The sequence below is a fragment of the Typha angustifolia genome, chromosome 5 (assembly GCF_048772165.1).
Source record: "Typha angustifolia cultivar Huaian chromosome 5, ASM4877216v1, whole genome shotgun sequence".
Taxonomy (NCBI): Eukaryota; Viridiplantae; Streptophyta; class Magnoliopsida; order Poales; family Typhaceae; genus Typha; species Typha angustifolia.
In genome coordinates, this window is record NC_133243.1 from 3,139,992 (window position 1) to 3,164,487 (window position 24,496).

The 24,496-nt window shown below is 38.6% G+C and overlaps 1 protein-coding gene across 2 annotated transcripts in view; it reads left to right on the top strand.

Annotated features, from left to right (window-relative positions):
• Positions 1-759: 759 nt before the first annotated feature.
• LOC140760446 (protein PECTIC ARABINOGALACTAN SYNTHESIS-RELATED) overlaps positions 760-24,496 on the top strand; it is a 39,561-nt gene continuing 15,824 nt past the window's right edge. Inside the window, exons 1-4 of one of the 2 annotated variants that reach the window (XM_073097383.1) lie at positions 760-1,202; positions 1,363-1,413; positions 1,514-1,604; positions 9,432-9,511. In XM_073097383.1, the coding sequence (XP_072953484.1) occupies positions 858-1,202; positions 1,363-1,413; positions 1,514-1,604; positions 9,432-9,511 (567 nt within the window). In that variant the 5' untranslated portion in view covers positions 760-857. The remainder of the gene's footprint in view (positions 1,203-1,362; positions 1,414-1,513; positions 1,605-9,431; positions 9,512-24,496) is intronic. The other variant, XM_073097384.1, reaches the window with a different exon arrangement.

Here is a 24,496-nt window from a genome sequence, read left to right on the forward strand (position 1 = left end):
CAAAAAGGTCTAAGGTCCCCTAGTGAGGACATTAATCATATCCCCTTCAAAGGAAAATTTAAAAGTAAAAAAAGCCACTTGCCATATCTATTACCTAAAGAGTGCTAACTAGTTTCCATCTCCTAGCCGCCTCCTTACTCAAGTAAGAGAGTGGCGGAGGGCGACCTAAAAACTTATCGATCAGGTTGTCGCGTCATTCCGCTCTACTTTCCTTAATCTTTTTCGGGTCCAGGGTTATCTTGGATGAAAATGAGTTGTGTATCCTTTGAACGATACTCTCATATTTAGCATTAAAGGCCTAAGGCGCGGAGGAGTTATAAGTGGCCTTAGATAGCTAGGCCTATGAAAGCGACGGTGGACTCTTGCTTTCAACTTGATCTGTGAGCGAGTCATTAATTTCTTGAGCTATCCCCACATTAAAGGTAGTTCTTTTGTCTTTTTGCATCGAAGGCTCTGCCTCCTTAGTAGAATCTCTTACTTCAGAAGCAACAATAGTGGCGAAGTCCACCTTAGTAGGTGGGTCGGAAGGATCCTACTATTTGAGCATTGGAGGAGACGTGGGAAGGATCAGAGCAGGAGAGTTCTCTGAGGACGACATCAAATAGATTCACTTTCATGTGGTCGGATAATTGAGTCGAATTTAGTCTCACCTGTTTTCACCCTAGGGGAAGGAGAAGAGGTTTTGAACTGTTTAGAAAATTATGTATACTAAAATTTTTTTCGGTGGAAGAAATATCTCTCTATATACGTGTAAAGTTCAGAAAAGAAAAAAAAAATCGCTTCGACTCTCTCCCTAGTCTCCGGCATTCACACGAGACTACCAAAGTAGCTAAGGAGACGGAGGAGACGCCCGAGAGATGGCGGAGCTGCGTCACTCCGCCTCGATTGGCAACCGCGGCGCTTCAGCGGCGTCGTCTCCGGTGAAGCGAGACGACGCTGCCACACCTTTCATCTCCTCCATCGCCGGCGGTGGCCGAGATCGGGATCGAGACGCGGATCGGGACAAGGAGCCCCACCGCTCCTCCTCCCCCTTCTCCCCCTCCGCCGTCTTGCTCCATCTCCATCCTCCCTTTCGTTCTCTTCTTTCGTTGGAAGACCCGAGGTCTCCTTCCTCTTCCATTTCTTACCGGATCTTGCTCGTCTTCCTCGCCTTGCTCCTCTTCGCCGGACTCCTCTCGCTTCCTTCTCTATGGACCCGCCTGGTTAGTTTTCCTTGCTTAAATCAATCTTAATTCACTCGAATCCCGCCATAAGATTAGTGAAATGGGTGATTGAAGTGATGCTAGGTCACCAATTTTGTACTTTTTTGCGCAATCTTGGGGTATTTGGTTACGGATTTGCTATTTTGTCTCCTTTTTGTAGAATGCGCCTTATTTGTGCCGCAAGGATGGGATTACTCTTCGCTGTCCGACTGTAAGATCCGTGGTGCTATAGGAAAATCTAATAATTTTACTTTTCTTCTGATCCTGCTTTAATCTTGATTTGGTTGTTCTTCTTGGTTCTGTTGCTGAAGGTGAAAGAGACTCCATCGCTTTGGGAGAATCCTTACTCAGCCACGACCTCATGGAAGCCATGTGCAGAGCGCCGCCAGAACGGAATCTCAGGCACGTTTAGCTTTTTATCAACTCAATCTTTACAAATTGACATTTTCATATAGAGTAGATAGATTCCCGGAATGCATATATTACATGCACATTCGATATGGCCTAGTGACAAGAGGCATGATTTGGATCCACATGTTTTATGGAATTTCGTGTGCTTGGGTTGTCCTTTGGTTCTTCCTCTACTTAATGAGTTGGTCTCAAAAGCATCCTGTTTGGGAATGATTCATGCTGGTCTAATAGATTAGCTTCAGCCATAGTATCTATTACTCAAGCCATCTAGAACTAAATAGTATAGATATTTTTATAAAGCCTTCCTTCGTGATCCAGTAATCATCGTTCAAGCCATGAAACAACTTTTTCAATAGTAAGGGTAAGTCTGTGTACATCTTGCCTTAGGCTTGCATCACAGGAAGCCTTGTGCACTAGAAGACCCTAGTTCAAGGTTTTTGTGATCCCACCATGTGTTCTGATACTAAAAATTAGCTTGTTATTGCAAGTATTCTGCTTGTATTTCTTCAGTCTTAAAGATGCTTGTATTTCTTCTTGACAAAAGTGGCCCTACTAACTAATAGGTTAAATTACAATTTCCCTGAATTATGATCCAATATCGCATCGATCCTCTAAAAATAACAATGGACAATTCAACCTTCACAATTTTCTTGATTCTAGTAATGTACCCCTTCCATCAGTTTGTCATGAAGATTTTGTTGAAGAAAAATAATCTTGTGAGGCAATATGATTGTACCTTTTGTTCCATGGACAAAATTACTCTTGTAAGCAAGGAAAACAAAATGTTTGGACTGATATTGCCATTACTTGCTTTTCCTCCCTAGTCATATCTTTGCAAGAGCATTGTTTCCTTCTCTCAAGTACCAAGTTAAATCCAAATGAAGGATTGTGTCTATGCTCAGCCAACCTCCCTCATCCTATTCATTGGTTCATTAATCAAGTGGCGATTGCTACATCTATTTTGCTGGTTCGAAGTATTGACTAATATTGATAGGTATCAACTAATACATATTGGTATCGGCTTTTACCAATTCAAAATTAAGGCCAAAACTAGTTTTCTCTTGGTTGCGACTCCGGTATCAACCGTAAAGACAAAACTTTGATTTTCCTTTTACGCGGACTATATGTGGATTGCATTATAAGTTGGATCTAATTTGAATCCATCTTGAAACATATCAGTCATTGATATACAGATATACTATGTCTTTGATGCCACATTTTACTTTTCCTTTCCTTTTTCTCTCTTTTTTCCTTTTTTGTTTCTAATTTTTTTCTTCTCTACCTTTTTTGACCTTTTCTTAACACCCCCAACAATCATCTCTTTTGCAAAAGGTGCTTTTTAGCCTGATGTTCAGGTGGTTTCCTACAATCCTTGTTTTGAGGTGATGACAAACCATTCAGATTTCAATATTATTCTTTGTATTTTCACTCTTCGTAGTATGTTACTATTTTATGTGTGAATCTATTTTTTTTATGTGCTATTTTTTGTGTTATTTTTTTAAACTGTTAGGATTTTCCTACATTTTGTATCATCTTTTACAATTTAAGTAATTAAAAATAGTTTGAAATAAACGGCCAATACTACCAATACTACCAATACTACTGATATGTTTCATTTTTTCTGATGATGGATACTGATATTCAGAATTTTGTTGTTTTATTTCCTATTCATGTAATATGATTTGCGGTCATAATTTTAGTTGGAAGTTCTGGAATTTACATTGTTGTTAGAGAAATTAGATACTTTTTCAGACCCATTGCTAGTACTAAGTAGCAGTCCAAAATTTGTATCTATTTTTATGATATTATGCATGGATCAGATATATCATGGTCAATTCCTCAGATGATTCTTCTACAACGGACTCTGATAAGTGAGATTTCGAGTAAATGTTTACAGAATCTTCTTCAGTACGAAGAAATGATTCATCGAAATAATGAGTCACCCGTTCCATTGATATGGACACATCTGAGATCAACAAATGCTCGGGAGTTCCTCAATTCAATCCTTTTCCTTCTCGTTGCTGGATATCTCGTTCGTATACATTTTCTCTTTATATCCCGAACCTCTAGTGAGTTACAGACAGAGTTAGAAAAGATAAAATCTTTGATGATTCCATCACACATGATTGAGTTGCGAAAACTTCTGGATAGGTATCCTACATCTGAACTGAATTCTTTCTGGTTAAAGAATCTTTTTTAGTTGCTTTGGAACAATTAGGAGATTCTCTGGAAGAAATACGGGGTTCTGCTTTTGGTGGCAACATAACTTGTGGGGAAAATAAAAAATTTTAGGATATTTAGAGATATTTTTGGGTCTTCAACACATTAATATTTAGTTTTTAACAAGGTTCCCAGTATCGGGATCGGGATCGGTATCGGTCGTTCAGAAAAACGATACGTATGGGCCATATTGGCTGTTCATATCAGATACTATTTTTTAATTATATAAAATTCTAAATATTATTTAAAAATATAGAAAAATGCAGAAAAATTTAGAAAAAATGACAGAAAAATAAGAAAACAAAAATTACTCACATATAAAGTCTAAAAACTTAAAAATGTATTAACTTACTCAAAATTTAAAACTTTGATGAATACTGAGCTGGTTCTCGTAAATTTTTAGTTTTCATCATCATAATCACCATAAGTTTATAAATATTGATGTTTGGGACCTGATGCTTCAAAAAGTGATTCCATCGTACTAGTTATATTGTATGGATCTTGTTGTGTGATTTGCGTCTGAGGAGGATAATAACTAGCATTTAGATCTTGTGTCTGAGAATACTGAGGATAATAACTTGCATATAGATCTTGTGATGGCTCGAAATAATAAATATTCGATGTACCATAATCATAGGAAGCAACATTCTCATGATGACGTCGCTGATATGTATATACATCTTCAGTTTTTCTGTTTTCAATCCTTATGCCTCCTTGACTTTACTCAACAAATGTAGATGGGACGATCTTGCTACTATATGTATTATCAGGACTATGATTAGTATTAGTAGGTAGACTATCTCTCGTTGCTGAACAACTCGTACCAGCTTCTGTCCTTGTCGTGGTCTCTCCCAATATCTTATCTAATCATAGGTTATCTCTGTCATCTAATAACTTGTCCTCTATTTCTCTGATCCATGGAGTTAAAGGATCTTCTTTATCAAAAACAAGATTTAAATCAATCAGTTGTTCATTTTTTACCTTTCTTTTAAAATTTTTCTCCTTCAATCTCATATTATAATGACAAAAAATTAACTTCTCCAATCTTTCCATTGTCATTCGTGTTTTTGTGTGGATTAAGGAGAAAGTAGTCTAATTTATTTCACACTGTGATGAAGACACAATTTGACTTAAAATCTTCTTTACTATCGGTATCAAATTTGGTGTCTCCTCTCATCCATAGATAGAGCACCATTCAGCAGGAGTGTTATAAGATATAGCTGCAGCAATTTTAGCAGTACTGAATTGTCCAGCTCTTAATCTATATCTCTCCATCTGAAATTAGAAATATATTATTGTATACTGATTATATTGAAAGTTAAAACTTGAAACAAATAATAAAATTATTTAATTGAATCATAACTCACTTCTTCATCGCAAAAGATTTGTTTATGAATATCGGGCTCAAGCTTGCTGATTACTTTCCTAACTCCTAACAAGACTTTACTATCATTATTGACATTTGTACAGAATTGAAATCTTGGATTAAGTATATCTCTATGTAGTTGTTTGTTTCATCTAGAATCAATCATCTTTCACTATTTCCTATAACTTTGGCCCACATTTTTTTTATTAATTCTTTTGATATGTCCATTGCCTCATATAAGAAACCCATCTCAGACTTGTCATCACTGTTTATAAGTCTTAATACTTTGATAAGAGGCTCAAATACTACGGTGACAATTGTAATATTATCTCAAAATGCATTTCCAAAAGCCATATTTTATAAAGTTTCACCTAAAGATTTATCATTAGGTTTTATATTCTTAATTTTTATAGACCACTCCTGTGATGTAAATATCTGCATGATATCATTTTTATATCAAATGATGCTTTCCAAGGCTAAAAAATGAGTGGCAAATCTAGTGACACCTGGTCTGATGATCTCCTTATTATAAGTCATCTGCTTGAGTAAATTAAGAACCCAACTATGGTTATATATAAAATTTGTCAATCTCTGACCTTCGTGTATGACCATATCAGTTTTAGGCTCTTTTGCAATATACTCTAATATAGATCAATACAATGTGCAGCACATGACGTTCAATATAAATGAGGTTTTTTTATCATAAGTAAATTTCTAGTAGCTTTATAATTGACCCCATTATCAGTAATCACTTAGACTATTTTTTTTTCACCGATTTCTTGTACCACCTCATCCATCAACTGACAAATATAATTTGCATTTTTGAAATGAGCAGTAGCATCCACAGACTTTAAAAATATTGTCTCCATGCCAAAGTATGTTAAGAAATTAATTATATTTCTTTTGTTTTGTGTACTCCACCCATCACATATTTCTGCTCTCTTTCATTACCTTCCTCATCGGTCTCTCCTCCTCATCCTTCTTACTCTACTCACTGTTATCATTATCAATCTGTACAGAATTATCCATCAATTCTTCATGAACCATTTGACTCTCTTTGTTGTGTAGATTATTTATCGTTTCTACCAATTAAATGAGTCAACATCTGCTTTCTAACTTCCAAGGATACTTAGTGCAAGCTGCTATATTTCTTTGTCTTTCAGTTAAATATTCTTTCAAACGACTGACACCACTACTCATTTTCTTTCCACACTAGTTGCATTTAACACGTCTTTCATCTTGTTCATTAGTGCTGCAATATTGCCACTCAATTGCGGTATCATATGATTTCTTTTTTGGAGCCATTGATATTTTGACTCTGCAACTAAAAAATATAAATAAAAATTAAAACAAAGTATAAAATAATTTAAAATTTATGAAAATAAAACCCTCTCAAATATTTTTTTTTTTTTTTACTTCTTTCTAATTTTCAGTTTCCACCCCTCTCAGCCTCTCTCAGCCTCTTTACCTGCTTCACCACAGCAGCACCTACCTGTGCATAATGAAAAAGAAAGAAAGAAAGAAAGAAACAAAGGAATTAGAAACTGAAAAAAAAACTCACTCGAGGTTGTCGGATTTTTGTCGGAGAACATCGCCGGAGGCTGAGGTCACCAGAGATCTACTTAGCCGCCAGTGTGAAAGAGACTTGTGAAAAAGAGAGAAAGAAAGAAAAGAGAGAAAGAGAGAAAGAAAAGAGAGAAAGAGAGAAAGAAAAGAGAGAGAAAAGGGAGAAAGAGAGGCAGATGGGTGGGTGGGGGGACATTAATTATTGATGTCCTCTGGGTCGGATCTCGATCGAAACAAATCAAGTTTCGGCTGGGATTGGGATTGGCCGAAATTGGGAACCTTGGTTTTTAGTTTGAATATATGTATTAAAACCTACATTATAGTTTTTAATCTTTAGATTATTTTTATAAATAATCTATTTTATTAAATATATAATAATAGTCAAATATAAATGTTATTTAACACATAATATGATTGAATACAATTATTAAAACTAATATTAATGATTGAATGCTTCATAATGTAATTGAATATATAATAATATTCAATATATAATATTAATTTATGATAGTTTAATAATTAAAACTAATATCTAGATGAATGTAGGATGAAGAGGAGGATCAAAGACTTTATTCACCACACAAAATTAATACGAGAATGTTGCATTAAATACTATAAATAATCTTTAAAACTTATCCACTAATAGTATTGCTCGTTGTAATGTCTCACATAATTTATAATCTTTATATAAATATGAAATTTACAATTCTCTTATGATATGATAAAATTGAGCATACGCGGGAATGATTGGCACTAGTATAGACACACCATAAACATATACAGATTGTGGATATGGAGTATAATAATGGCGTTGTGGTTCTGATGTGTGATTGATATGATAGTAATGATGATGAACTTATATCATCTGTGAGCACCTCTTCTGATGTTTTGCTACCTAGGGATGACAAAGTGACCCAATTTGATAATTTGATATCGTAACCTAACTTTTAAATGGGTTTGAGTTTAATTTAATTAAGTTCTGGTCATAAATAGGTTAATCTGCCTAACCGATTATTAAATGGGTCCTATTTGTATTTATTACCTTAATCCATTTAGCTTGTTTATGATCCAACTCGTTTATCTATTTGTGACACGATAACTTGTTTATGACCCATCTAATCTATTTATAACACATAAAAACCTCTTTATAACCCCCAAAAATTTGTTAATAATCTGAAAAAATTTGTTTATAATCTAAATAACTTATATAAATTTTAATAACTTGTGCCATCTGATAGCCCGTTTATAATCGTGTAATTTGTTTAATAAAAGTGTCGTATTTAAAAATTATGACCTGTTTATTAAACGGGTTGTATTGTGTTCGTGTTTGCAATATCATGACTCGACCTGAACCCGGCTAACTCGACTCGATTGCCACCCGTATTTGCTACCTATAAATTCAAGTTCTTTTCTCATTTGACTATAATCACATTGAGCTTGAGATGGTACTTTCCTTTTTTCTAACTTTAATAAATTTTGCTTTGTGGTTCTCTAGTTTAGGCTTCGTGGTCTTGATCTTGGGTGACATGTGAAATTTTTCTCTCTGTAAAGTCGATCGATAATAATCGATGGTAATAAGAAAAAGTTAAAAAAAGGGCTCCACATCAGCACGGATTGGCACGCAGTGCTGCCGGACCGGCGTGGCTCGGTGCTAGATGTCGTGCCACTATTGGCATGGCAAATGCTGGTCTGCATAGGGAATGCTGACTGGCATGACTATCGTTGGGGAAAATGTTATTTAACATAACTAATAGTTTGGTCACATTTTTGCTGCTCTTGTCGGTATCTTCAAATAATTCCTTTTTCATCCTTATTTTTCTACTAGCATCAATGAATTATTTTCTTGACTCTTCTGGTCACTTACGATATGGCTATCAGATATAACTTATAAGTGGACCTAATTGTTTCTATAGCATAGCTTTGTGCACAAAATCTGATAATGTTTGTCAATAATTCTACTGCCATAGAAAGCACACAGAATTGGTCATAAATCTGAAAATCAGGAATACCTAAAAGCTAGTGTTTTCCTAAACATATCCGAACCTAAGGGAACACATAATTAGATCTTAAGAGTGCTCTAAAGACCTAGACCTTGAGAAAACATTGCCAACATTAATCCTGACAATTATAATTGGAGAGAGGCCATTTTCATATTACAAGCACAGATGTACAATCAGAGAATTATCTTAGGTTGTGTTTGGTCGTGAAAATACTTCCAAACATTTAACTATGCTCCTTTCTTAAGCTTGCACAAGAAAGTTTATACTAATTTATGCTATTATGGTGTTTGGTTTTCAATTATAATGGTATAATAATTACATTGTGACATGGAAAGTAATAAATTTAGGAGATATTATGAGAAATGACCAAAATACCCGTTATAGTGGATAGACGATGAGAGGAAAGGAGAGAGGAAGAAAATGATTGGAATGGTCTTTACAAGGAGAAAATATTATTTAGATTTTGTTGGTAAGAGAGAAGAGAGAAGTAGGTATTAGTAAACTAGTATTAAGATAAATTGTTTAGTTACTATACTATTATAGACCTCACTTAGAATAAGCTTATTCTACAACCACACGGGGTTGTAGAATAATTTTTGCATGTCTTCTAGTGGTTCTTCTTTGAGTTTTCATATGCTATAATAGCACCTGATGTCTTTTGACTAGCAGATCTGCCACCTGAGAATGAAACTTCTGGCTACATATTCATTCATGCAGAGGGTGGTCTAAATCAGCAGAGGATAGCTGTAAGTGTGTATTTCTAGACTTAAAAATTTATTTTTAAGTTTTGCTGTCTTTACTGGTTAATATAGGTTCTCTTGTTTAACTTATACACAGCCATCAACCTTTTTAGTGAAAGTCATGCAATGTGGTGTTCTGTAATCTATCTTATTTTGCTTTTGTTGAAAGAGAGCTCATTTTAGTAAACAGCCTTTAAAAAGGTATATGATTCTTCCCGTGTTCATTTGCTTCTGGAGATTATAAAATCACACTGACCATAGTGTCATCTATTGCAATTAAAATCTTAACTATTGTTTTGATCTTAAATTCTTGTGTTTGGATATCAAAATTTAGGAATGTAGTGTGCTTGGGGTCTTGAACCTACACAATTTGTAAATTAGTCCTTAATGTATATAACCTAAATGATATAAATATGTAAAGCTTTTGTAAGGCTAAAAAAACCTTCAGTTCCATGATTATATCACTCTCAGGTTATGGTGTAGGATGATATAGTTATGATACTAAAGTAAATATATGTAGGATGGATATAGGAGAACGAAGGATTCAGAGAAGAAGATCAAAGATAAAGAAAGATATATAGATTCCAATAGTAAATAGACTAGAAAAAAAAAGAGAAAATAATATAAGGGAAAGATACTATTAGATCTCACATCTGTTTTCTAAAATGAAAAGACAATTTGTACAATATATTACAGTACGCAATGGTACAGTTGCTACAATAATGATGGTACGGTTGCTATACTGATTCCCAATGTACAAACCTTGATATCTTGACTTGACTCTAAAGTTAAATGAGTGGAGTCAAATTGAAGACTCAGCCCATGTACTCACTGATTCTTGAGTATGAAAATTTTATAATATATATATTCAAGAAAATCTAAGAGAACTAAAGTCTAAAATAAATATAAAGCATAAAATAATTATTTACCTAGATAACAAAGGCACTATCTTGTAGTACATCTATTTATTTTACAAGCAATTTTGAAGATGCAAGTCTAATGTGGTTAGTAAATACATCAATGTTCATGATTCGCTGAATTTCATAAAACTTGGCTCGAGTTTCGAGTACTCGACAAATTTGACTAATTCTTAGCTTGATTTTGTGTAGCCCAAGTTTTTCACTAAGTCAACATTGAGTTGAGTAAACTTGATTAGGTTTTCACTTAACTCGATGACTCTTTGAATAGTGCTGAAAATTTGTAATATTCTTTTGATTCGGCAATGAAGAATCCAAGATAAATATGTTACGATCCGACCAAATGGATTAAGTCGAGTCAAGTTAGTTATTTTTATCTTATTGTTTTGAATTTTAAATAAATCGGATAATCCGTATGTGGATCTGATTCATTAGGATTATTATTCCTATAAATATGAGTGGTCATGTGTTGATTATGAGGAGTAATTGGAATGAAGATTAAGTTAAATCATTTCATTATCTCGTCTTTATTTTTTACCGTACACATTAGATTGTCCTTATATTTTTAGGAGTATATCATAATCATAGAAACATTCCGATCTTCCAAACCCGAACCATCTTTCTCCTTTAGTAGCCCTTTACCTTATGGCCGTCTATCACCACCTTTGGCCGTCCGTCACCTTCTGATAGCCATTGCAATCTTGGTTATTTACCGTTCTCTCCTATTTGACCTTGTGATACATTTAGTTAGGATCTTTTCTTATTGCATTAGGTGTTTATTTTTATTAAAATAAAATTTCTGTAGGTTACGTTCGAACGCTCTTGTTAACGCCTTGTGAACGCCTTGTGAATGCCCGCATTCGAACGCCTTGTGAACGCCCGCGTTCGCAAATCCAGAAAATGGGCTTTTTTTAGTGCGTTCGAACGCCTGTGTCACGTTTGCAAATCTAGAAAAGGGGCTTTTTTTAGTGCGTTTGAACGCGATCAGGCGCGTTCGAACGCGATCGACGGGAATTCTCTAGAATTAGCGTTTTATAAAGTTTTAGGACTTGTTGGCTAACCTCTATAAATATGTGGATGGCAACCAATTTCATAATGCTATTGGATTCTTGATTTCTTGCTTCCTATCTTCTCTCTAGACTCCTCCTTCCTTCCTCTTCCCTCTTCACCATCCTTCCACCTTTACCGTTGGCAAGGTATCTCATCGCTTCTAATCTCCCTCGTCTGTCGAGTCACCCCTCTTCTTTGGATTCCGACCACTTTGTTCCTTTCGTCTACTTCCCTTAATCACTTCCACAATCCATCCTCATCTCCATACCTATCCATAACCCTAACATCCACTCCACCCGTCACCACCACCATCACCCACGTTATTCTGTGTTTTCGTCTCTGCTACAGTTCGAATCTGCGAAGGGCGTAAATAGGAAAGTTGTAGATTAGGAAGTTACGGATCCATCCCAATTGGTTTCGTAATTTTTTGACTATCGGAAAATTATCTGACGAATATTTTCTCACAGTTGTGCGGGCTGCTTCCTGCAATAAATTCAGATCTTAAGGAATCGTTCCGTAACCGATCTTTTGGTTTCAGATCCTATCAATTTGGTATCAGAACTTATCATTGATATCAGAGCCTATCAAATTGGTATCCGAGCTTAACAATTTGGTATCAGAGCCCATCAAGTAGTATCAGAGCCCATCAAGTAGTATTAGAGCATATCAATTGGTATCAGAGCTTAACAATTTGGTATCAGGGCCTATCAATTGGTATCAGAGCCTATCACCTTGCTTCATTATTTTATTAATATCTTTTCATCTAGACATTGGATTCTTGTGAAACCTGAATCATTGGAACCTTAACTCACGAGGTTACCACCATATAAAATATCACAATTTTCTTACATACAGATTGGTCCAAATTTGGTTCATGATACTGAAATCAAAGCTAACGTCCCTCAGACGATGGTTAACACGCGATTCAAGACGAATAAGGAGTGACCATGGAAGATCAGGAACTCATCTCCGTTCCCGTGGGAGTATCTTCGGCGCCCCCTCCACCACCAGCAACCGTCAACAACGAGCTGCTGGCTTCGACGAAGGCATTTTTTAAAGAATTTTTGGTTGTATCAAAGGTTAGCTCTAAAAGGATCAAGAAGGCTCTCCGAACCTTGACGACATTTATCCTGGCTCGTTACGATCACCTTGTGCCGCCTGCACCACCGGACACGACGGAATCCGATCAACTGCGGCTAGAAAACTCTAGCCACGAGGGAGGAGATGAGCCGGCCCAAACCGCGGCCTCGACCTTTCCTCCAACTGAGATGGAGGCGTCTACGCCGCCGCATATGCTCACTATTGCCATTGTTGTGCCGGAGAAGCACCTAGGGCAAGAGTCGAGGTCATCTTCCTCGTGCGCGATGGAAGCTAGGGTTGAAACCCCTAGTTTTCCACTAGTGGCCATCTAGTCGCTCTCAGCCCTTGTCGCAAAGTCCGATCCCTTCCATGGGACCCCTGCACCTGAGTTAGGCCGACGGCAACTGTAGTAGAAGGCCAGAGGAGCTCCATCGACGACCCTCTTCACTGCAGCAAAATCAAAGTAGGTGGCTGCTCTTCGACGTTCTAGCGACGACCGACGGTCATGGTCGGCTTCTTCGGGTTGACTGCCACCCAATGGTGGCCACTATAGCAGCTAAAGACCATTGCATGGCCGAGGGACTTAATGGCGACGCGCCATGATCGCCGTTGCTTCAAGTCGATCCTAAGCTCAATAATGGGTTTCCATCGCCGCTTGCCGCCGCTTCGCCAATGCAAGGACCACCTGGAGGTTGACTGTCGGCGGCCCACGACCTTTGCCAGCCATCGTCGGTGCCCATGCAGCCTATAGCGGCGCCTTAGGCTAAAATATAATTTTAGCCCTAGGATTAGGTTTTTGGCTATTGAGTGGTAGAGATGAAGTGCACGTATCTCGATGTGTTGAATTTTTGTGATCCAACTCGATCATCTCGTGTGAACTAGTTAAGGACTGATGTGCATGACCTCGAGTCTGAGTACAAGCTCGAGGACGACTGGTAGAACGAATCGGTGGGCTGCGCTATCAGATTGTCATATCTGCATGCAGACCCGTGCGCCTACGAGCATGACATAAACCGGAAGATCCAGTTCGCATATTAGTCACCTTGAGGACAAGGTGTCGGAAGTGTGGTGGATTGTTACAATCTGACCACATGAGTTAAGTCGAGTCGAGTCAAGTTAGTTAATTAGTTTTATCTTATTGTTTTGAATTTCAAATAAATCTAATAATCAATACATTGATTCAATTTGTTAGGACTGTTACTCCTATAAATATGAGTGGTCATGTATTGATTACGGAGAGCTAGTGGAATGAAGATTAAGTTAGGTTATTTTATTATCTTGTCTTTATTTTTTAACGGTAGCCATTAGATCGTTCTTATATTTCTAGTTGTAGATCATAGCTGTAATAACATTTCGATCTTTCAAATCCTAGCCATCTTCCGTCCACTACCACCTTTGGCCATCCACTACCCTCTGACGATTGTTGCAACGTCAGTTATTTATCATTATACCCTATTTGACCTTGCTTCATTATTTTATTAATATTTTTTCATCTAGACGTCGGATTCTCGTGAAATCAGAACCATTAGAACCTTAACTCATGAGGCTACCATTACATAAAATATCACAATTTTCTTACGTCCAAATCGGTTCAGATTTGGTTTGTAACAAAATAGTGAAGAAAAGAATATGTTGAGAATAAAGAGAATAACTAGGGAAGAAAAGAAGAAAGAAGAAGAAAGCGATAGATTAGATGAAAAATATAACTACTAGATTCACGCAGACTTGTCAGAATCACAGCGAAAGCTTTTGCATTACACCAATCTACACTTTGTGTAAGGAGGAAGAAAGAAAATCTTTTTTTTTTTAAATTTCCTTGGAACAAAATCACAACCATTGTTACAAAAGATCTCCATTGTGTTTTTTAATAAGCAGGATAAGAAACCCTAAACATATTTAAATTTCTAGTTGCATTAGGTTAAAATAAACTTTATCCACATAGGTCTCAATAAAGCGTAAGCTAATACAAATTTATTGATCTGAGAATTTTCAAATTAAGCTCAAGACTATGGATTCCAATTTCGGCCGATCCCGATCTTGGCCGGTTGGGGTATCGACCATGTCGGTCGGGTATATGACCGATCCCGCTCGAAGCGGGCTGGGATTGTCCTCACTCTCCCAGCCATTTCTCTTCTTTCTTATTCTATCTTTCACTCTCCGTCACTCTCTTTTTCTCTTTTTTCTCTCTTTTTCTTTGTTGTTTCTTCTTTCTCACCTCTTCCAAGATTTCACCACCAGTGACTGAATAGCTCTTCGGTGACTTGACCTTCGGCAACGTTCTCCAACTAAGATCCAATGATCTCGGATGAGTTATTTATTTATTTTTTTGTTTTCTTTCTTCTCTCTCCCTCTCTCTTCCTGCCGCTGCAATAGTAGATTTCTGTTGCAGCAATTACAGAGAGAGGGAAAGAGGAATAGAGGGAGAGAGAGAGGGAAAGAGGAATATAGGGAGGAAGAGACAGAGAGGGATGCGGAAGTAAGAGGGAGAGGGAAGAAGAGGGGAGGAAGTGAAAGGAGTGAGAAGAAATGGAGAAAGAAATTTAAAAATTTAGAATGAAACGGCATGCACTCGGGTTCCTTCCGGTAGATCTGACTTGTACGCTACTAGACTGATCCTCTCCGGCACCTGAAACATATCAAAATATCTCTCATATTTCTTGGTTTCGCACCGGACACGTCACTTGATGATATGGTTGCGCCTATATGAAAACCATGTCACTAACTTCCAATTCATGCTCTCGATGCCCTCGATCATAAATTTGCTTCATCCTGCTCTTGGCTGTCCTCGTGTGCTTCTTTAACTTCTTTAATATGTCATCATGGTCTATAAGAGTTAAATTAGCTTCGGTTCGATCAAAAGAGGCTAGCGGGTCAAAAGTATGCAAAACGGATGCTGCGCACTCGTATACCGCCTCAAATGGAGTCATCTTTATGCTACTATGATATGAAGTGTTATAGGACCACTCCGCCCATGATATGTACTCCAACCAGTGCTTAGGACAGTCTCCAACAAAGCACCTAAGGTATTGCTTAATCCCTCGGTTCAAGATCTCTGCTTGCTTGTTAGTTTGTGGATGATATCTAGAGCTTAAATTTAGACGAGTCTCTTTCAATATGAAATATTTAGTCCAAAAGTCACTTATGAAAACTTGGTCACGATCTAAAATAATCGAACGTGACATGCCATGGAGTTTGGCCACATTTTGTACAAAATTGTCAGCCACCGTCTTAGCCAAGAAAGGATGCGCCAAGGCTGAAAAATGAGCATATTTGCTTAGACGGTCTACCACAACGAATATCATCGAGTACCCTTGAACCAGTGATAAATCCTCAATAAAGTCCACGGATATGTCCTCCCTTGTAGAAGTCCATTTGTCTTCATCATCTCTGTCTTCGCCCGTTGGCACGTTTTGCATGCTTTCACATGTGCTCCAATGTCTTTCTTCAATCCGAGCCAAGTACAACTTTGGGAGATTCTCTTGTGGGTTGTCAAGACACTTTAGTGTCCCATCTTTGAAAGCACTTCAACAATTTGGTCCGCAACAACGTATCCTCGGCCACATGAATGCACCTATGGTCGAGTAAAAGCTCATCTCTGTCTTCCAATTCGGGGTGGTTCTCTGGATTAACTCTAATTTTCTGCAACAAACCTCTCACATATGGGTCAATCATACTTGCTCTTTTATGTCATTGAGGAAGGGAAAAGATGGAGTGGAATAGGCCACAAGTTCAGCTTTATTCAGTTGACGTGAAAAAGTATTCGCTGCTTGATTCTCCGTTCCTTTCTTTTATTGTAGCTCATAATCGTATCCCAACAATTTCGTGACACATCGCTGTTGCGTCGGCATGTGGATATGTGATACACCTTGTTGGAGTCTTTTCTTATTGTATTAGTTTATTTAAAAAAAAAGGTTTTTGTAGGTCGCGTTCGAATGCGGGAGAGGGTGTGTTCGAACGCTCTTGTGAATGCTTGCATCAGTTCGCATCGATAGAGAACGCAAAATGTGCGTTTGAACGCGGTCGGCCACGTTCGAATACCCGCGTGCAAATGCCTGCATCAGTTCACATCGACAAAGAATGCATTTGGTGGGTTTGAACGCGGTCGACCCCGGTTGACCGTGATCGGCGAGAGTCCACTATTATTAAGATTAATAATTGTCATTTTGGCTTGTTTGGTTAGTCTCTAAAAGGTGTGGATGGCAACCAAATCATTATGACGAAAACTTAATTTCTATCTTCCTCTATCCTCTCTCTAGTGTTCCTACCCTAATCTCCCTCTTTCCTCTTCACCAATTAGCCATTTCTACCGTCGGCATGGTCTCATCTATCTTCTAATCTCCCTCGTCTATCGAGTCTTCTCTCCTCATTGGGATCTCGGCCACTTCTCTCCCTTTTTATCCTCTTAAACTACATCAACTATCCACCTTCGTCTTCATTATCATCCATAACCCTATGATCACCTCCACCCGTCACCACCACCCTTACCCCCACTCTTGCGTATTTTCGTCTCAGTTGCAGTCCGAATCTGCGAAGGGTATAAATACCAAAAACGTAGATCAGGAAGTTATGGATCGATCACCCCTGGTTTCGTAATTTTCTGACTACGGGAGAATATCTAGTGAATATTTTTCCTCGATTGCGCGGATTACTTTCCTACAACCGATCCAGATATTGAAGATGACGTTTCGTATCTATCAATATGTTGTCCAATGAAGTATGCAAAGCTCTTCTTGTCAGTACGGATGATAGAAGCGACGCCTGATTAGATATGATCTTCGCTTTGTCATTGCGTGTAGAGTTGCTAACATCTCTTGTTTGTATGTCGAGAGTTGCTGCAATTTTTCGGATAATATTTTGTTCAAATAGGCTATTGATCTACCCTCTTGCATGAGAATAACACTTATTCTCACTCCTAAAGCATCGCTAATGAGAATAACACTTATTCTCACTCCTAAAGCATCGGATTCAATGATGAAGCTTTTGGTGAAGTTGAGTAGAGCCAAAATCAGTGCCGTTGTCATCGTTGATTATAATTCTTCAAAGGCTGCCGTGGTTTTGATGCTCCACTCGAATGCATCCTTCCTTAGGAGAGCTGTAAGGGGTGCTGCGATCTTTCCATGACGCGAACCGGATTAGCTCGGTCATATCAAGGGGACATTGGGCTCAATGGGTTGAGTATATTAATCTTATTTGCTTTTATAGTTTAGTTGGAGTCTTAGTAGGTTAGAACTTTATTTAATTAGCTAAATCTAAATTTGCGCATTTTCGGGAAAATATTTAGAAGATATTCATTAGGTCTCCGAATATTATGAAACTACTTGGATAAGATCGATGATGTCTTGATCTATAACTTATGTATTCAAGGTTTCTCGAGATTTAGAATCTATCTGTGGCGAAACGAAGGACTAATTCGAAAAAGATAAGGAAGATTAGTTTAGTTAAGTTTGTTTAGGACTTTTAATGTTTTATTCTTTATAAATAGGGCCTTATGGCTTATACGTTATGCATGAAAGAAAGATAAATTGGCTTTTGTCCTTGCATCACTCTCAACTAGGCTGTCGGCCTTTACATCTCCCTCTTCCCTCCTCACCAATCAGGGCCACCACTTTCGTTGGCAAGGTCTTGTCTAGCTTCTAATCTCACTCTTCCGTTAATCTCCATAATCTCGTGGGGCAAGCCTACTTCTCCCCTTTCGTCTCTCTATCTTAATTGTCTTTACCTCCCGTATGATTTTCATCTTTATCGCTACCACAATTGTAGGCCAATCATAGCCTTCAACTATCTATCACATCCACATCGGCAAGTCATTACCACCATCATTTATTACTGAGCTATCTCCATCAACTACTCGGACTCCACTCCGTCATCACCTCCATCTTGTACCTAGGAGTTTGTGCCTCCACTCACGGATCCTAAATCTCGTGCAGATCTGAATCTCATAGGTTCGACCCTCCTACTTTTGTCTACCTTTTCGAAGATATATTTCGATCTACACATCCGATTTAGGTGAAACTAGATTCTTTGGAAAGTTCTCTCCCAGGGCTACCTATAAAAATTTCATGTTGATCTAATGGCTAGATCCTCCGGAATATCTCTAGAAAGTTCCGTGTAAACTTTGTTCCGAACCGTTACAAATCGGATCAAGCCGGTTCGTATCATTCCATATCCAGCCACGAACCTCCGATAATAGCCCCTCAAATTGAGGAATCCCCGAAGCTCATGCACGATCTTCGGTTGTGGCCAATCAATCATACATGCAAATTTGTTTGGATCGGCCGCTACTCTTTCCGCTGAGATTATATGACCAAGGTACTCCACTTTTTGTTCCACCCACAAACACTTGGACATCTTTACCTTTAATGAATTGGCCTCCAAAATCTACAACATCTCTCTCAGATGTCGCAAGTGCTCTTGGAAATTTTTGCTATACACTAAAATATCGTTAAAGAAAACTGTCTTAGGAGAATTCTAAAAACTTCATTTAATAACCCTTGAAAGGTCGCTAGAGCATTGGTCAATCCGAAGAGCATGATTAAGAACTCATAGTGGTTATCATGGGTTCAAAAGGCTGTTTTGAGTACATTGGCTGGATCAATCCGGATTTGGTAATAACCGGCTCGTAGATCTAATTTGCTGAAGTAAGATGCTTCTTTTAACTCGTCCAGCATCTCCTCTATTATCGGTATTGGATACCGGTCCTTAATGGTAATGGTATTTAAAGCTTGGTAGTAGATGCAAAACTGCTAAGCTTCATCTTTCTTTCTCACTAGTAATATTGGCGATGAGTAGGCACTCCGGCTTAGTTAGATGATATCTTGGTCCAATATCTCGGCTACCAACTTTGTAATTTCTTCCTTTTTGACATATGAGTACCTATAGAGTCTCATGTTGGCCGGCTCAGCTTTTGGCACAATCTCGATGGGGTGATCTGAACTTCTTCTTGGTGGCAGCCCTTTAGGTTCATCAAACAAACAGAAAATTCAGTCAGTAATTTGATCAATTCTGTTATTTTACCTTCGCTAGGAGTCTGGGGCTAGTTGTAGCAAGTAGGTCTATCCCTTAGCTCTTGGCAGGCCTGTCATTGGGTGCAAAGTCGGGCTCAGCTAGGGTTTAATACCATCAAGGTGCACCACTATTTCGTTTCGTCCAAATGTCATCCACATACGGCTGAAATTAGAAGTCACTAGTCATAGGCTTTGAAGCCATTGAGTATCTAGGACAACAGCAGCAACTCGAAGGGTGAGAGGCTACAAGTCGACGATCAAATTGTGGCCTTGGACTTGTATCTCTACCCGATAGCACAAGTTGTTTGCCCGGAGCTTGTTGCCATTGCCGATCGCTACCACATACCCAATGGTTTGCTCCTCCAATCCTATTTTTTTACTAATCGCTCGTTGAATAAGTTATGTGTACTCCTTGAATTGATGAGGATGTGTATACAGTACTTCTGGACTAAGCCATCTATTCGAAGCGTCTTTGGTGCAATAGCTCCCGAGTATGCGTGCGATGAGATTTCAACTTGCACTTCTTCCACATACTCCAATGCCTCCTCTAGATTCTCTTCTTCGCCCTCTTCAACTTCAACGATCTCCTCAGCTTCCTCTTGACCATTTATTAACATCACACTCCCTGTTGTCTTCGCGCACCGATGATCGGGTGTATATCGCTCGTCACAGCAAACATGTGAACAACGGGTCTAGCACCTCCTCTTACATCTGTTGAGATCCGAAGGGTGGTCGTTGTTTAGAATTTGCAGCAGCAGCCCTTGGTTCCAACAGTCCGTATCTGGTTTTGGAGTCCTCTATGCTTCTTTTCGTGAGTATAGCATCTTCATAGGTCTCCTCTAAAGTCTGTGGTCGAAGCACTTGAACATCCGCTTGGATTTTACTCCGCAATCTTGAAATAAAGTGCTTTTTAACAATGAATCCGACCATGGTGGAATGCAACGAGCATTAATCCTATCGAATTCTTCTTGATATACAAGCACAGTGGTTCGTTGAACCGTCTTAGTGAGTAGATGATTGAAATCTTCATAGCTTGCTGCCTAAACCGTTTAGTGAGCCCAAAACTAAAGATTTCTCCGATTCAAGTTTCCACACGCGGCGGCGGCTTGGTACCAATGTAGGGCTGAGCTTTAAAGATGAAATCTTGCAAGTAAGACTTTTTGATCCTTTAGTGTTCTTAGAAAGTTAAAAGAATTGCTCCGCACGATATAGTCAATCTATTGAATCTCCGTCTCTAAACTTTGAAAAATCTAGCCACACTGTTTGCCCTTGGATCCCATGGTTGCCATATGGATCCTCAACCCAGTTTGATCTGGGATGGTTATGGCCCCATTCTATGGTAGTTTCTCCTCTTTTCTACCTCATCTCGAGCCAGTTCTCGTGCCTGCCGTTGATTGTTTCTTGGAAACCAATATTTGCTGCTCTAGCTATACTTGGACGGGGTAGCAAAGGTTCTATATTCTGGTTTGGAGCTATTTGAGGGCCTGGTACCGTTGAAATTGACATTGAAGGCTTTGGTTATGGGGTAGCCGAATTGGATAGTCGGGCTGTGATTAATTCCAGCACATCCACATTTCTTTGTCCATTTCTGCTTTCTTTTGTGTTATGAGCAGCAACTATTGGATAATGGTTTCTATCACTGAAGAGGGTGTTTTAGTGTGGCTTGGGGTTATCAGAGTATCCTCCGATCTTCCATCGATTGGATCTTGATTTGCGACAGGCGCATCGCTTTCCATGCGCATCGTTTCTTCTGTATTCTTTCTTGATCTTGTGTTCACCATTGATGGAGCTTTGAGGTTGTCCAAGGTTTGCCCAACGATGCCACTTGGAATTTATGTGTAGTTAGGCTAAGGCAAGGCGTAAAATAAGATTTCGATAGTAGAATTGGGCGTGCAAATAGTCTAAATCGATGAACGTGCTGATGGTGGTTATTTTGGCAAATGACGTAATTTAACAAATGATAACCTTAGGTAAAGGTTACGTAGTAAACAAATGATAACCTTAGGTAAAGGTTACCTAGTAAATTAGGACAGATTGTGTGGGTGTTGATAACTTGGTAGAACGGAAGATGAGATGATGAGTAAGCACAACAATGAGAGACAAAGAGGGCGAGAGAGATGAAGATAAAGACCAATATTCTTCAAATAATAAAAGCATAATAAAAAGGGGTTGTCTCAACACCTATTTATAGGCTAACCTACGTCTTAAAGCAATTAAAGAGTCATATACAAAAAAAACACCTAAAGAAATTAAGTTCGAATAGGTTTCATCGTTGGGCGTCCGAATGGTGCTAGGGCTGTTTGAATGCCAACAAAGCTTTTTGCTCTCGGGCTTTGGCATTTGAATACCCTTTCCAGGCGTTCAAATGCTTGGATCGGAGGGTGGTGGGTTTGGCTAATCATGGACTGTATTAGCTTGATTCTTCATTTTCTTCTTGTGTTGCAGCTCATAATCGTATTGTAGTAATTTTGTGACCTATCGTTGTTGCGCTAGCATGTGTATATGTCTTCCGTGAAGTAGGGAAGATTCTTCTTGTTAGTCCGGATGATGAAGCGGTGCCTGATTAGACACAGTCTCCATTTTGTTACTGTATGCAGAACTGCTAACATCTTTTGCTTGTATATCAAGAGTTGTTACGATTTTTTGGATTATGCTTTGCTCAAATAGGCTACAAATCTGCCCTCATGCATGAGAAGAGAACCTATTCCCACTCCTGAAGTATCGCATTCAATGATGAAGCTTTTGGTGGAGTTCGGTAGCACCAAAATTGGTGCCAACATATCTATTGATTTCAGTGCCTCGTAGGGGTGTAAACGAGCCGAGCTTGATCGAGCCTGGCTCTAATCAAGCTTGGATTGAAATTAATTTCGAGCTTATCTTTGTGATCAAGCTTGATTTGAAATAATTTCAATCTGAGCCAATTTTGAACTCGAGCCAATTTCGAGCTTAAACGAGCTGCTCAATTATCAATTTCAAACCATTTTCGAGCCTAAGCAAGCTTGAATTAATTTAGGCTTGAATCAAGCTTGAAATAACACCTAATTCAACTATAAATATATAAATATTACCAAAATATAAATTACAATCAATAAAAATAAATGGGTTATAAAACTACAAGCAACCAAAATATAAATTACAAACAATAAAAATAATTGTGTCAGAAAATAATGGCTGAAATTTTAAATGGGTGAAAGGGTTTTGATCTGATGGTTAATATTAGTTCGATACTACTCATATTTTATATATATATATATTCGAGCCTTATCGAGCCGACTCGATCGAGCTTGCTCGGGATCAAGCTTGGCTCGAATTTAATTTCGAACCTAGCTTTAATGTTCAAGCTCGACTTAGCCTATTTTCAAGCCGAGCTTGATCGAGCATTATCGAGCTGAGCTCGAGCCGGCTTGATTATTTTGACAGCCCTAGTGCCTCGAAAGTCATCGTAGCTTTGTCGCTCCACTTGAGTGCATCCTTCTTTAGGAAAGCTGTTAGGATGCTAGGCTCTTCCCTTAACCAGCTACGAACCTCCTATAATAGCTCGTCAAACCGAGGAATCCTTGAAGCTCGCGCACGATCTTCGGTTGTGGCCATTCGATCATACATGCAACTTTGTTCAGATTGGTTGCTACTCCTTCCATTGGGATTATCTAACCAAGGTATTCTACTTTTTGCTTTGCCCACAAGCATTTGGACATCTTCACCTTCAACGAATTGGCCTCCAAAATCTTCAACACCTCTTAAAGATGTCGTAAGTGCTCTTTGAAATTCTTGCTGTATGCTAAAATATGGTCAAAGAAACTAATGTGTATGGTCATAAGAGAGGTCCGTAAACTTCATTCATTAACCCTTGAAAGGTTGATGGAGTATTGGTCAATCTGAAGTGCATGACCAAGAACTCATAGTGGCTATCATGGGTTCGAAAGGCTATTTTGTGCACATTGGTTGGATCAATCAGGATGGGGTGATAGCTGGCTTATAGATCTAATTTACTGTAGGAAGATGCTCCTTTTAACTCGTCCATTAACTCCTTTATTATTGATATTAGATACCGGTCCTTGATTGTAATGGTATTTAACCGATAGTTGACGCAAAATTGTCAAGCTTTGTTTTTTTCTTCGCACTAGTAAGACTAGCGACTAGTAGGCACTCGTCGGATGATCCCTTGGTCTAACATCTACGCTACCACTTGTTGTAATTTCTTCCTTTTGAACATGCCTACCTCTAAGGTATTACGTTGGCTGGCTCAGCCCCCAACACAATCCCTATGCAGTGATCTGAACTTCTTCTCGGCCGTAGCCCTTTAGGTTCATCAAAGAAACCAAAAGATTCAGTCAACAATCTAATCAATTTCGGTGTTTTACCTTGGCTTGGATAAGTCATGGGTTCAGCTTGAGCCAATTGTAGCAAGTAGGTTCATCCTCTAGCTCTTGGCAGCCCCGCAAAGTTGGGCTCAGCTGGGATTTAACACCATCAAGGCGCACCACTCTACCGTTTCGTTAGAACGTCATCCATATAAGGTTGAAATTAAAAGTCATCGGTCCTAGGCTTTGATACGATCTTCCCTTAGGCTAAGGTTCGATCTCTTCCAATTCTCTGATCTGGACTAGATTTGGCACGAAACTTTGTAATAAGATCTCGAAGGATGCCGTCGTCGGATCGACGTGGAATTTGGATATGTTGTAGCCCCAGAAAAAAGATTTCTAATAAATCAAGTTTCAGACGAATCGGATGTGGGGATCTTGAGATATCGTTCGATTAGTGGACGAACGTCAAGGTGGTCTGATCTTGATTAGTGGATGGAGGCACGAGATCCTAGATGATAGTGGTTGGAGGCGGACCGACGTTAATGGGGTGGCACCGGTGAAAAGTGGTGGTGGAAGGGTTATGGTTGATGGAAGGGTTAGGGCAAGTGTTGGATAGATTGGAAGAAGGGGGAGGAG